This window comes from Amphiprion ocellaris, chromosome 24 (genome assembly GCF_022539595.1).
Source record: "Amphiprion ocellaris isolate individual 3 ecotype Okinawa chromosome 24, ASM2253959v1, whole genome shotgun sequence".
NCBI lineage: Eukaryota > Metazoa > Chordata > Actinopteri > Pomacentridae > Amphiprion > Amphiprion ocellaris.
The window spans coordinates 12,333,576-12,348,612 of NC_072789.1; the positions used below are offsets into that span (position 1 = coordinate 12,333,576).

General features: G+C 41.1%; 1 protein-coding gene across 4 annotated transcripts in view; it reads left to right on the forward strand.

Annotated features, from left to right (window-relative positions):
• Window positions 1-15,037, forward strand: part of LOC111587753 (FERM, ARHGEF and pleckstrin domain-containing protein 1-like) — a 75,757-nt gene that overhangs the window by 59,840 nt on the left and 880 nt on the right. For 2 of the 4 annotated variants that reach the window (XM_023297846.3, XM_023297844.3), the window contains exons 14-26: window positions 1,184-1,386; window positions 2,025-2,114; window positions 3,788-3,921; window positions 4,657-4,738; window positions 4,904-4,965; window positions 6,084-6,259; window positions 6,345-6,625; window positions 6,719-6,808; window positions 7,026-7,108; window positions 8,111-8,223; window positions 12,370-12,530; window positions 13,502-13,609; window positions 13,780-13,931. In XM_023297846.3, coding sequence (XP_023153614.2) covers window positions 1,184-1,386; window positions 2,025-2,114; window positions 3,788-3,921; window positions 4,657-4,738; window positions 4,904-4,965; window positions 6,084-6,259; window positions 6,345-6,625; window positions 6,719-6,808; window positions 7,026-7,108; window positions 8,111-8,223; window positions 12,370-12,530; window positions 13,502-13,609; window positions 13,780-13,931 — 1,735 coding nt within the window. The remainder of the gene's footprint in view (window positions 1-1,183; window positions 1,387-2,024; window positions 2,115-3,787; window positions 3,922-4,656; window positions 4,739-4,903; window positions 4,966-6,083; window positions 6,260-6,344; window positions 6,626-6,718; window positions 6,809-7,025; window positions 7,109-8,110; window positions 8,224-12,369; window positions 12,531-13,501; window positions 13,610-13,779; window positions 13,932-15,037) is intronic. The other 2 variants (XM_023297848.3, XM_023297847.3) reach the window with 2 other exon arrangements.

The following is a 15,037-nucleotide window of genomic DNA, read 5'->3' on the forward strand; positions in this document are numbered from 1 at the left end:
CTACTGGGTCTGATTTTTTTGTCACTTCTCTGAGTTTTGTTTTCTTTACTCTTCGTCTCTTTAACACTGTAACTGATTGTGTTCACTAGTGTCAATAAAGAACGACTTTGTATGTCCGAAGAAAAGGGACTCGAGAATTTTGTGTAGCGGTTGTCGAACGCCCCTTCCTACTGCTTGGATTGTGACCCCTACCTGTGTTGTGTTGTGGTAGTTAGTCTATAGTGTAGCTGCTGTTTGTATCGTTGAGTGTTGCGCATGAGTCCACCCGTTTTTGTCTGTGTTTTATGTTTTATAGCCTCTAATAGCGTGTTGTGTCCCTGTTTGTCATTCTTTCTTTATCACTAGTAGTTTTTAGTGGCTTTCTGTTTGGTGGTAAGTTCTTTTGAAGCACCCCCCTCACAGATCTGCACTCAGTGGTTGCCATGGTTTTACCCATGATCCAGTTTGATGTATAGCAGTGGACTCTTTGGAAACTTTGGGCAAGTATACAGTCACAACCGAGTACCATGTAGTTAACGTCTGTAGTGACTTTAGCTGTAGTAGGTTTAACTTTTTATTCTTCTGGGTGGATGATTTTCAGACCAGACTTCTGTTAGAAAACAGCTGATTTTAGGTTCCATCTCTATAAAAGATCATCATCCCTTGAACAAGAGCGTAGATGCACCCTATTATCATTTTTATTGCATACTTGTATAATTCATTCTCCTTACTAACAACTCAACAATCACTGCAGTTTTCCCCCTCTCTTTGTCCCTTTTAATTAGTATTTTAAAAGTGGACTTCAACAGAAAATAGAGTAGATGTAGCCTAGTTTAGAGTCACAGCAGCTAAATTTGGGTCATAGCTTCACCTTGAAATTCATTGCCATACATGTTAGTTAGATGAACTATTTGGGGAATAGATTCTTCTTGCTAAAAAATGCATCTAGAAGCTTTTTCCTTGACTGAGAAAGACACAATGAAATTGTCTCTGTCAGAATTAAATGATAAGGAAGATGAATACATGTTGGCAGTGAATTTCACGAGAGCAGCTGAATGGCTTTTTTGTATCACACATATAGAATCTAATTTAACACCGTCCCTTATCCTCTCCTGCCATCTTCTCTCTTATCTCACTCTATGTTCTATTCCTGTCCCCGCTTCCCTCCCCTTTTCCATTTTCCTATTTTCCTCTCATCTCTCAGGAAGTCCCGCTTCACAGGACTCTCCACTGGGAAGTCCCCGTGTGGTTGTTAACGGCAACGCCTCGGTGAACGGGCAGGGCGTCGGCGGCGTCCTGGGTCCAGGGCAGATTCCTGAGGGGCAGCAGCTATCACCACTTACCAGCCCGCTGCTCACTGAAGCTGGATACGTCCGCAATGAGGATGAGGATGAGGCGAGGAGGAAGGTGGGCATGCAGAGAGGGAGAGGGTGGATGGGAAATTTGAATCTTGAAGGTCACTATGCATGTTGCATTTATAAACTAAAAAATTGCTGCATGTGTCCCTAGATTCACTTGTCCCTGAGTGAGGCACCTAGGGACAATTCAGTCTTGGGAGGGTTCCGAGTTTTTATTTACATAAATTGATGCAAAAAGGCACAAATTGGTGCATAAAAAATCCCCAGAAAGTAGGAAGTCAAGTGTTCATGTTTATAATTTCCCAAAGGAGGACCCCCATATCCCTTGCCAAATGTGTCCTACTAATATTCGATAGCTTGAGATTAAAGTCTGTTTTTAAAGGAGCCCATGCAAGTAGCCCCTACAACTACATTTGCCACCTCCTCATTTCTTCCATCATCTTTGCGAAACACTTTAAAGATTTTTAGCTCTGTTCTAGAACACTGCTTTCTTTCAGGGTTTTTTTTTAATGTCAGACAAGCCACAAAGGGCCTGACAGTGTCCATATTCTCTTTTGTTTATGGTAATAATATCAATGTCTGATCTCTTTTGTGCTGAGGACTGAATATATGACTGAAGTGATTACAGCTGTTTTCTGTAGAAGACGAGAACTGTTGGATCGATCTCATCTCTCTGTTTGTGTCCAGAAGTTTCCCACAGACAAGGCCTACTTCATAGCAAAGGAACTGTTAACCACAGAGCGGACCTACCTCAAAGACCTGCAGGTCATCACGGAGGTGAGCATCTCCATATCATTTTTTGTAGTTTCTGTATTGTCCATGGAGTCGGTAGTTTTGAAAGCACAAGCTACATGGACGTGTGTTTATCTAGATGTCCTGTCCACCCAGTCGAGCCAAACTGTGAAGTCATTCTCATCTGGCTTTGAGAGAAATCATAAAGCCATCTGTGTTAAGACCAGGAGCCAGTTTGGCAAAGTTCAGTCACACTCCCTGAAGTACACAGCAAGCCAAGGTCGCTCTCTTTAGAGCCTACTGCCTGGAACAGTGAGTCAAAGCAGGTCGTTTCAAAGCCTGAATTTTGGGAAAGAGAGCTAAAGTTAATCTTTTAAAAGCTTGTGTGTTGGAACAGTGAGTCAGAGGTGGTTTGTGCAGCTGAAGAACTGGAGTCAGATATAATTTGGTGTCTTTTATAACTAAATATTTAAAAAAGTTACCATGTTTCAGCCATCTTTAGTCTTAACTATTAACCAAAATCACAAGCAGAGTGGTTGTTTTCTGTAATCTGACATTAATATTACATTGGAGATGTTTGGGTGCACCATTCCAGCATTTATAAAAATTTTTTATCTCATCCAGAAAGTGAGCTTTTATGTGCATTTAGTTTGGCCCACAGCTGAACACTGAGGTTCTGAGGGTTTCTGAGCATTTTTTTGTGAAGGCACGATGAGAGATGAAAATGCAGCTTCCAAGTTTTTGACTGACATTCAATGCAACCCATGTGTTTAGCTCACCTCCTTTAAAGAGAGCAAACCTGCAACTTGTTTGCTCTCCACACAGACTATTAGCTCCTGGCTCTTGAGTTTACAAGTAAAACCACAGAGGAAAAACTCGGCCTGCCTTTATAAATACAACGTCTGGATCCCAAATCCTAGGATGAAAGTGCAGCTTAATGTGGGTCTTTGCTTTTTACTGTCTGTCTGTTTTTACTGTCTGACAAATGAGGGATAAAACAGCAGCAGGAGGGTAATGAGTGAAGACCACCAATGTGGGAAACACAGGTTCAAGCACCTGCCTGCTAAACCTCCTTCACCTTAAGATTAAAAAGTCGACCTGTGACCTCGGTGTGGAGGGAAAATATCCTTCTTCAGCTTTATTCTCCTCCTCAGCTGTTTTCTTTCTCAACAGTAGTTTCCAGTCTGTTTGATGTGGGAGGAAGGCGTGTGCTGGCACTGTTTCTTTTCTGTTTTTTTCCAGCCTCTTAAATGTTTTCTTTGGCTGGCACAGCTCAGGCCTGACATCCAACACTCTTCCTCCCTCCCATCGAGTCCCTCTGTGAAGCAGCTCTACTTCCCACCGTCTGATTTGCTCTGAGGGGAATCTATCACCTCTGTGTCGGGGGGTTGCCGTGCGTTCACATAAGGCCACGAGGACCAGACTTGCTTCCGTTTAAGTGTCTTGTCGTGTTCTTTTAAGTCCATTCTGACCCGCTGACCACAATAATGTACTAGTAAACAAAAGACTAAGTCCAAATGACAAACTAAATCTCCAACAAAGTTACAAGTCCAATTGTTTTGTTAGTTCACGTGTGTAAAGACACACTCATATGGATCATGCTGCTGTGTGATGCTACACATATTAATTCCCTCATTACAGCTTTCACATGTAAAGAACCTCTAATGGTGCTCCATATTCTAATCAGTTCTCTCTGACTGTGTTTGTCAACCTTCCAGTCGTTCCCGAGCGCCGTGGGCAAGGACGAGGCGTTTCCAGACTCCGTAAAGAACATGATCTCTGCCAGCTACGATCCGGTTTACATCTTTCACCAGGGATTCCTCAAAGAGACGGAGCAGCGGCTGGCTCAGTGGTCAGTGCTTCTCTGGTCTCATTCTCAAAAGTTTTTACAGATGTGGGTATTTGGCAAAAAGCTGCAGGTCAAATGAAAATATTGTCCTTTTTTCTAACAGAGAAAAATAGCATAAAACTGGAAAATGGTCAGGAATAACCATTGACACATTTCATCCAGATGTGAGGAAAAGTTTACCGAAATGTTGGAAATAATGAGAAAACAAATGCAGCTTTGACATGAGCTGGATCGGAGCAATTAAGTCGGATGTAAACAAAAGAAGTAGAAAAGAAAAGTCCAGATTAGTTTTGTTGCTGTTGTGTCACTAATGCAGACGAAAACAAAGGGATTTACTCGACTGTTCTGCCTTCAGTGGCCCAGATTTGGAGGAAAACCAAAGCACAAATGAACTGATTTGAACTCTGTACATTAAACCGGACATAAATGGTGCAACTTTTTGTAACTTTTAGGTCACAAATGAATCCCAAACCTAAACTAACTTCGATAAAATGACATAAGAAGACCTCAGCTCTAATGTTCACAGCTCAAAGTCCTCAAAGTCCCCCCAATGGGAATCTCCTCGGTGTTATTTCTGCTCTGACAGGCAGGAGGACTCACTGCTGAGATGAATGGGATTGTGGGAACTGAATGAAGAGTTTCCAGTCTTGAGTTAGAACCTCAGCTATGCTCTGACACCTACTGGTGGATCAGTGTTACTGCACACGCATGAATCTGAAATATTCTCTCTTTCTTCAGGGAGGGCCGATCCAACGCCCACATTAAAGGAGACTATCAGAGAATTGGTGATGTTTTACTGAAGAACATTCAGGGCCTGAGGGTAAATATTCTACATCTGCCTCTTCTTCTTTTCTTTTACACCAAAAATCCTTCATTTTCAGTGTGAGATTTGGATTCAAATAATGAAAGAAGGAGCCTGTGTTGTAGCATTTCTCATGTCGTCTTTGCTCGTGATGGTTTCATCTCATGTCTTTTGCATCTGCAGCAGTTGACTGTTCATCTGCAGAAACATTCAGAGTGCCTGGTGGAACTGGAACGGGCCTGTAGGTAGGTGAACGAAAAACGAAGGAAATCCTTAAAATAGGAAAAACAACAAGCGATTTCACTGGAATATATTTGCTGTACAAACATGAAAAAAATGGAAAGAATGTGCATAATATTTTTCCCCAGGCAGTACTGAAAAAAAGATGACTGTGTAATACAGATATTTAACTACCTATGTTTTTTAATTTCTTTCCGTATTTGTCTCCTGTCTGCTTTGTGTAAACACTGCCTGCAGTTCAACCCAAGTGCACAAACAGTCCCAGAATTTTTGTCATTTGACTGTTGATCACAGCTGAGTCACTAATGGCTTCACAGTTGCACTAAAGAAAGCAGATTTTTTTATTTGTTACAGAATCTGGTTAGTGCAGACGGTTCAGTTTTGGTACATTTTTGAATGAGATCGATTTGGTTCATTTCACTAACAGATGAGTAGTTAAAGGACAGTCGGACAGTTGAAATGAAGATTTTTTTTCTGTCTTTACAGTTTGACAAATGATGTGATTTTTGGTAATTTTAAAGATAACATATCTTTCAAACCTGCAGGGGGGTTTTGGGATTCAGAAAGGCCTACAAGTGAAGGAAAGAAGAGACAGAATGAAAATACAACTCTCATATCTACTGCATAGTGTTGTCACATGGAGCACAAGGATTACACAATATGCATACAAATGTCATACAGTGTATTTGTATATGTGGTTAAAAGATTGAAAGATGAACAAGATGAAAATGACAAATCTCACTGAATAAAGACTGTACTCAGTGAGATAATTGTTGTGAAGTCAAATTTAGAAAGTCCTCCTTTGCATATAATGCCTTATTTATTAAAGGTTGCACAAACTTTACCTCTAGCTATCAGAGAAAGCTCCACCTTTGTCACTTTAAAGAGATTACAGATAATTGATCATCATTGTCTTTGTTTTACCATATTGTTTTTATGTGTCTGTAACCCTCTATATTTTTCTTTTATGTTTGGGACAATGGATGGAAATTAGCCTCGTGCTAAATCCGGCTTATTTACTGCAACCTTGTGTAAACTTATGAGATTGTACGTTCATTAATATGCACTGGCCCGTCCAAATAAATAAAGAAATGTAATGAAAACTTTGCCTCTGTGTCCTCAGGTCCAGTCGGAAGGTGGAGTCTCTTTGCCGAGACTTTGAGCAGCAGCGAGTTTGCTACCTTCCCCTCAACATCTTCCTGCTGAGGCCTCTGCACCGCCTGCTGCACTACAAACTGATCCTGGAGCGGCTGTGCAAGCACTACCCGCCCACCCACGACGACTTCAGGGACTGCAGAGGTGCGCATGTGGCTCATCTCCGCCTCCCATCAGTCCTGCGTGTTTCCATTTTTCTACATAAAACCATCTTTTAATCTTCCTCCAGCTGCCCTCGCCGACATCTCCGAGATGGTGCTGCAGCTTCAGGGCACCATGATGAAGATGGAGAACTTCCAGAAACTTCTAGAGCTGAAGAAAGATCTGACCGGCATTGATAACTTAGTCACTCCTGGAAGGGTCAGACTCTTGAATTTATCGAGCCAATCTTTGCTTTATATTAGTCATTTTCACGTCATTTACCGTGTGTTTGATTTGCAGGAGTTTATTCGGCTCGGCTGCCTCAGCAAGCTGTCAGGGAAGGGCCTCCAGCAGAGGATGTTCTTCCTGGTACCACCTTCACTTCTGTCTCCCAGTTGCATTGATAATGTCAAAAACATGTCTCTAACACTCTTCACTGTTGTGTCTTTGTCGTCCTTCCAGTTCAGTGATTCCTTGGTGTACACCAGTCGAGGAATGACCCCGTCCAATCAGTTCAAGGTTCACGGTCAGCTGCCTCTCTTCGGCATGACGGTACAGAATCACCGCCACTTTTTTGCAACATTAAGTGGAAATAAAGGGTGTTTTCTTTGCAAGGCTGTTGAGATTTAGTCGTATTTTGAAATTAGGTTTATTTTTTTGAGCAGGGTTTTTAGTATTTCACACTAAAAGCATATTCTAGAAAATGCCTAAAGTGGGGTTTGTGTGTATCAATACTCTAATTTTGCTTATATTACGTGTTTTCTCGCAGATCAGAGAAAGTGAGGAGGAGTGGGGAGTCCCTCATTCGTTCACCTTGTTCGGGCAGCGCCAATCTGTGGTGGTGGCAGCCAGGTACACATCAACATATTTCAAACATCCTAAAGGGAAAACGTGGGGCAACGTTACAGGGACAAAGAAGACATGCATTATGAATGGAAGCCGTGTGCTTCTAAGAATAACGGTTTTAAAGATTCATGCAGGTCAGCCTCATTAAAAATGGATTTCTTCTCTGCAGGACCTCTGACACAGTCTGATTGTCCTCAAATTAAGCTGTGCGACCCAGTTTCCATTCAGTCGCTCTTTCACTGATTACACACTTCCATGTGGTTGTAAAGTAGAGATTGCAGACTGAATTATACAGTTATATGGCTGATTGACTTTGTTGTAGGTTGTTGGTTGGCTGACAAATGGAAAACCTACACAAATACATGCACAAGATGCAAGAAGAGAGAAAAATATATAATTACATTTCAAAAACAGGATTTAGATGTACTTATAAAGGAAACATGGACTAGTTATGTTGCTTTAGAAGTATGTTTAAGGGTTAGATGTCCAGTTTTGTCTTTTATGGCCGAGGTTGATTAGTGTAATGAGGAGAACCTGTGGTGTTCCTGGGTTAGTTAACAGCTGGCTGCTTTCTAATCACTCTCTGCTTCCGTCCGCAGGTAGCACACCCTGGCTTGGTTGTGGTGTTTTAGTTTTACCTTTCAGGACTTGGTTTGCATTCACAAGATTCACACATGCCACTGACCCTACTGATTTCCATAACCACATGGTCATTTTGAGCCAGGTCATAACACAACAAACGATGGTTTATGTAACATTTTACAAGGAGGTTTAACCTTAGTGCATCCTGTTAGATCAAAAGTATCTTTTATCTTGTGTGCAAGAGTCAAATATATGCTTCCTATGCAATCAAATGGGATAAAATGGACAAAATTATGACTGGATCATACCAAGTTTGGTTTCCTAGTTTCTTTAAGCTGATGTTTGGTTCATCATTTCACATGATTTTATTGCAGTTTTGTGCTTCATTCAGGTTCCTATAATCAGATTTTTTATTCTTGTCTGCAGCTGTGCGTCAGAGATGGAGCGCTGGGTGGAGGACATCAGGATGGCCATTGACCTGGCAGAGCAGAGCAGCAGCCCAAACAATGATCTGCTCTCCACCAGCCTCTCTGACAACAGTAAGTGCTTCCCCTGTACAGTAACGCGACCGGTTCAACCCTCAGTGCCTCGCTGTTTGGCTTTACTCACCTCAATTTTCCTGTTATTCGAACCAATAAACCCAACCGCCTGCTTCTCTAACCTGCTGTACCCAGACATCATTTTATCATCAAGTCTTGCAGGATTGTGGGAACCAGAGTTTCTCTGTGGCTATCCATACCATAAAAGCTGCCAGAAATCTTTAGCCAAGTCATGAGCGCTGTATTTACACATGTGAGTGACAAAATCCCACAGCTGAATTTAATCCTGTGAACCCCAAACTGTTTCTAAGTGTCATTTGTGTTTTTCCTCACTGTGGGGTAATTTTTTACTGCAATATAAAGTCCTGCACCTCTATGGAAACAGCAGAATCATGACTAGAAGCACATAGAATTCAACAATGTCCTCTTTGCAGTGATAATTGCATAAAACATGAAAAAAAAGAAAATCAAAAGTTGAATTTCTTTGATTATATATTTTACAAAAGTGAAAACAAACGGGTATCAACATGTATAACATTTTTAAATGTTACAAATCCTGAAAAACAAACAGTGGTGGATCTACATATTATAGATATTTTACTATTTACATTTTTACAGCCTCTACAGACTTGTTCACACCACTCTGCGCAGTAAATCTGGAAGCATGCTGAATGTATGCCAACAACTTACTTCTCTCTATACTGTTTTTGAACAATTTTATTGATAAAGTATCCTTATGTTTTCTCCTCAATCTCTAATCTCTAATTTGTTTCCATACTTATCACAGATATTTTGCTACATTCATTTGAATTTGTTTCCCTCCCTGTCTCCCATCTGCTCGGCGTATACACAGCCTGCAGTTCAACCCAGTTTAACCGACAAGTATCACTATTTTGGTCACGTGACAGTTGGTTGCAGCGGAGTCATTAATGGCTTCAGGGTTGAGTCGATAAGTCAAAAATTTTTAGTTTTTTTTTACAGAATCTGGTTAGTGCAAACTGATTATTTTTGCAGAGTTTTTAAATGAGACATAGAATAAAGCGATTGCAACAAAATATCAATGTTTTTATGCCTGCATTTGGTTTATTCTGCAGATATAACGGCACATCACACATGATTAGTTCAAGGACTGTCTGAAAACTGAAAATCCAACTATTCTTTCGCTTCTATTCTTTTTGAGTCACTGGTTTTAGACCAGGTTGCAAAGTTGCTTGGTGGTTAGTACTGTTGCCTTGCACCTAGAAGATCCCCAGTTCGCATCCTGGCCTTCCTGGGATCTTTCTGCATGGAGTTTGCATGTTCTCTCTGTGCATGCATGGGTTTTCTCCGGGTACCCGGGAGTCTAAAAACATGCTGAGGTAAATTGGTGATTCTCGATTGTCTGTAGGGGTGAATGTTAGTGTGATTGTTTGTCTCTATATGTAGCCCTGTGATAGATTGGTGACCTCTCTAGGGTGTCCTCTGCCTTCACCCTAAGTCAGCTGGGATAGACTCCAGCCCTCAAGGAGCCTAATGAGGATTAGGCCATGTGTAGATGATGGATGGATGGTTTTGGGGTTCAAAGGGTTAATGTGACACAATAGCTTCAGCTGGGACCTTCTATCTTTCCTGACTGGTGATATTCACTTCCATCAATAAGGTCTTTCTCTAAGGCAGATAGACCAGCATATACCTGTGTTACTCCCACAGATGGGGAAGATGCCTTTGAATCCCTCTCTTCTTTTTTAGTCTTTGACACGACAGGCGGCAGCTTTCAGCACCTCATGAATAATCTCTTTGGATTGTTCCAGCTGGTCTTTCATCATATTTTTAATGTCACCTGATATATGTAGGTGCAGTCCCCAGCTGTCGCCTCTTTTCTCCTCTTCTTTTTTCTCATTCTTCAATCGTAAAACGCCTGTCAAGGCGTTCAATGAGGCCTCCACCTGGTGACCTTTGCTTTGACGTCTGCATTATCTCTCATTTTAACTCAAACACTTAAAGAGTATTTCCTTACAAGTGACAACAAAAGGGTGATTTTTTTTTTTTTTTTTTTTGTGGATCAGCCTTTAGTGAAATTGCTTTGATCACTATTTGGGCTCAGTTCTTTGTTCTGTATCAGAGAAGCTTCTCTATGTACAGGTTATATATATTGATGTCTATGAATACTGCAGCCTGACCAAAAAAAGCCAAAACATACAAACATGTTCACCTCCTTCTGCAACCTGTTAAACTACCAACAGTATCCAGTCATGTGTACTAAAACAATCTTCAGGATGTTGCAGAGCTTGTTTCAGAACTTCTTTATGTGAGTCTACAACTAGTTTGGCAACAATAGAAGTTATGTCTTTAACACTTGGTCAGCTGCCTTTAATACACTTTTGCATTAAACTCTTGAAAGAATCGTACTAGCTTTCCCATTTTTTGCCATGGATTTAAAGCAAAGAAACTGGGAATACACAAAAGTGTTTGCATTGTCAGTATTTGCTTGTTTGGAAGCAGAGCCTAGGTGTGTTCCTTACTTTGCCTTTGTTCTTTCATTAAGATTTGGCCATGCCAAAGCCACAAGATTGCAAAACACTACGTTCAACGTTCAGAAGACCAAAACAGACGTGCATGTTGGAAACACCTCCCCACTGCTTTCACATTTCATTTACAACCAGAGCAAACAAAAAAATAATCCTGCCAACGTCTTCTCTCCGTTTGTTCCGATCAATGCGTGGCTGTTTCTACGGTCCATCGAACCGGAGCAGAACAAGCACAACGCTAACAAGATCCTCAGAAGAGACTCACTGAGCTGAGATGAGAAGGGTGCACATTAATTCAGTGAATAACAAATACAATTCACTTGAACTTTCAGTTTTACAATGAGGCGCCAAAGGGACTCTCATCTACTAACGTGTACTAACGTGTACTAACATGTATGCACTGGACTGGCTGAACAACAGCGAGTCTCAGATTACGACACAGAGGGAGTGTGACTTCAGTCTCTGCTGAGGATTCATTTCTTCACTGTACTTTTACATGTCAGATAGCTCTTTGCTGCTATATTAATGCTATATTTATTTAAAGCACAATATAACAAGACATTTTCCACCAACACATCATGAAGACTTTGTAGCATCATTATACAAGCACTTAGGGCAGGTCCGAATAGCAATTTCTGGGCTCTGGATATTTGGATCTCAAAATGAATATTGGGATACCACCACAACGACCGAATGTTCGGATATTCGGGTCCAGCCCAACAAACACTACTGTTCAGAAGTTTGGGGTCACTTAGAAATGTCCTTATTTTTGAAAGAAAAGCTTTTTTTTTTCAATGAAGATAACATTAAATTAATCAGAAATACAGTCTAGACATTGTTAATGTGGCAAATGACTATTGTAGTTGGAAACAGCTGATTTTTAATGGAATATCTCCATAGGGGTACAGAGGAACATTTCCAGCAACCATCACTCCTGTGTTCTAATGCTACATTGTGTTAGCTAATGGTGTTGAAAGGCTAATTGATGATGAGAAAACCTTTGTGCAGTTATGTTAGCACATGAATAAAAGTGTGAGTTTTCATGGAAAACATGAAATTGTCTGGGTGACCACAAACTTTTGAATGGTAGTGTATGTCTATGTGTTTATAACTCTCTGAACACCAAAAAAAATTATATTTTTCAATGATTTCTGTACAAAAGACATTTGTGAGACTATCTTCTTCCAGTCATGGTTGTTCTGTTTCAGTAGAGGTGCAAGACTTTAGGGAAAAGTGAACAAGAAGAGGGCAAAAATTTAAAAAAAAAAAACTGCTTGGAAACATGAAAACAGGTGCTACAGAGCCGCAATCTTTTATCTGGATGAAGGGATTTTCTCTGTTTTGTTTTCATCCATTTCACTAGAAAAAACTTATTTTCTGTGCTCATTAAAAATGACGCTAGAAGACAAAATGAAACTAATTTCCTGCTTCATTAAAGAGACTGATTAGACAAATATTTGGCTTGAAAACAAAACAGCAAAACTTCACAATAGTGCTCCTGCTAGAAGATGATGTTGATGTATTTATGATTAAAATTAGTTCAGCTGAAAGCAGCGTTTTCCTGAAGGCTGAATCCTCCTGGCAGGATCATAAATGACTGTCTAATTCACGTTGATACCAGCATGTTTCGCCTCCTCAGAGCTGTCGGAGGACGGTGGAGGCGATCAGGAGTCGGAGGAGGAGCTCGGCGGCTCGCGCTCGTCTCTGGAGCGTCAGGGTCACCGTGGCAACACCACCGTGCACGTCTGCTGGCACCGCAACACCAGCGTCTCCATGGTGGACTTCAGCGTCGCCGTGGAGGTACGGCACTGTGTTTTCTAGCCGCCTCTCCACAGACATCACACTCCTGCTGTGTCCTCTTCCAGTGTGTTGTTGTCCGTCCTTCTGTCCCAGCATCCTCCGTCCTTCCTTCATGTCGTACCTTTGTCCTGTCCTCTTTTTTACACTCCATCTTCACCCATCTGTCTTTGCTAATGGAGGCATTTGTTAATTCTTGACTTGTTAGTTTGCAGTGTCCCTATCAAGTAAATGAATAAAAAAAAAATCTGTCCACACTGATAGAGGCCAGTAATGAGTTGATGTGGCCCCTCAGCAGCCTTCAGGGGCCCCAACTCTCTGGTTCAGAACCAACAGTCTGTCCTTTAGTGACGCCTGCTGGAGAAGAGAGGTACTGCAACTACAGAGTGCTTTATGTAGAGCAGGGGTGTCAAACTCATTTTAGTTCAGGGGCCACATTCAGCTCAATTTAATCTCAAGTGGGCCGCACCAGTAAAATCATAACATAATAACCTATAAATAACCACAACTCTTATGATCAAAACAACTTGTCATGATCTAGAAATTATTTTAAATTTGTAATTTTACAAATTTACAATCTGCTGTTAATGTCTTCTCTGTAATTTTTACACTTTACAAAGTTGTCCCACGGGCCAGATTGGACCCTCTGGCGGGCTGGTTTTGGCCCACGGGCTGCATGTTTGACACCCCTGATATAGAGGAATTCATGTAAAAAATTAATTGATGTGGCATGTAGAAATATATCCAGAAAAGGAGACGAATATATGAGAATATATGTCCTGAAATCCACATTATTTTCATTTTTTTTTGTTTTGGTTTTTTTTACCATCCTGTCATCTCATGTTAAAGGAGAGTAATTGTAAATGTCAGGTTTCTCTTCCCCCCCTTTACACATCAAAGTAAAAAGAGATTTTGTGTTATTTTCCTGTTTTTAATCGAATCCCCTCATCTCTCCTCCTGCCTTGTGTTTGCAGAACCAGCTCTCCGGAAACCTGCTGAGAAAGTTCAAGAACAGTAATGGGTGGCAGAAGCTCTGGGTGGTTTTCACCAACTTCAGCCTCTTCTTCTACAAGTCACACCAGGTCAGACATGCAGGAACGCGCTGATAATGACCCTGTAAATAAGCAGGGATGGTCTATTTTTAAAGTTTACTTTAATGTGCATTTTAGCTTCATTTTCATGAGTTGCATCCAAGTTGTTCATTCAGTTTAATTTGCTGGTTTTCCTCCCCGTCTGGCTGCTCTCCCTGCAGGACGACTATCCTCTGGCCAGCCTCCCTCTGCTCGGCTACTCCGTCACCGTCCCGGCGGAGTCAGAAAACATCCACAAGGACTACGTCTTCAAACTCCACTTCAAATCTCACGTCTACTACTTCAGATCAGAGAGCGAGTACACATTTGAAAGGCGAGTATTCCACCTCAGTTCATCACATTTTTAAGCTCGCACACAAGAGAACGTGCAATTAATGAGCAAGTTGTGCTGCTCGAAGAAATAACATTATAAGGTGCCAGAAACGCTGATATTTACAAAAAAAAGGTGCAAAGATTGTTGGTGTTTACAGTAAAATAGAGTACTAGAAAAGTACGAAAAGGTGCAACGTGAAAACAGAAACAGGATTATTGGTTCTATATGGGATGGCAAAGATACAGTTTGCTTGTCGCATGTTTTCATCTTTAAATTAGCTTCTGACACTTTTATTTTTAATTAGTGCTGGGCAACGATGAACATTTTTAATCGCAATTAATCGCATGATTTTCTGCGATTAACTACCGAATTTATGCAGAATTTTCTTAACAAAAGTAGTGTATTGCACACTTTTATTACTCTGCCAAGGAACGCAGTGGAGTTATGTGACGATCAGTGCTGGTCTGTCTGTCTGTGTGCAACATTACTCAAAAATGAACAAACGGATTTGGATGAAATTTTCAGGGAAGGTTCGAAATGGCACAAGGACCAAGTAATTTGATTTTGGCAGTGATGCGGCGAATCACGTGGCCTAAATATGTAACGGACAGCGGGAATTGATTGGACTCGGAAACACCCCCACAATTTCATCAATTGTTCCTTGCATCATTTCCGACGGTTAAGTCCTGATCAGTCCGCAGCGGTCGATTTGTAGTAGGATCGCAATCATGTGATCGTCAGCATGCAGCTGACTTAGTGTTCACTTGTTGTCATAGTTACAGTGACGCCGTGCCGCTATCTTGCAATGATACAGAAATCGTGAACAAATCCGTGGATCTAGACTATAAGCCGCATCACTCCCAAAATCTAATCAATTTGTCCTTTTGTCATTTCTGACCTTCCCTGAAAATGTCATCCAAATTCCTTAGTCCATTTTTGAGAAATGATGCTAACAGACAGACAGAGAGACAGACAAACCAATGCCGATCGTCACATAACTCTGCCGCATTCCTTGGCAGGGTAATGACAATCAAACCTTCTGTATTCTAGATATTTTGAGCAGCAGTAACACTTTTCGAACTGCTGAAGCGACTTCAATAACGTAG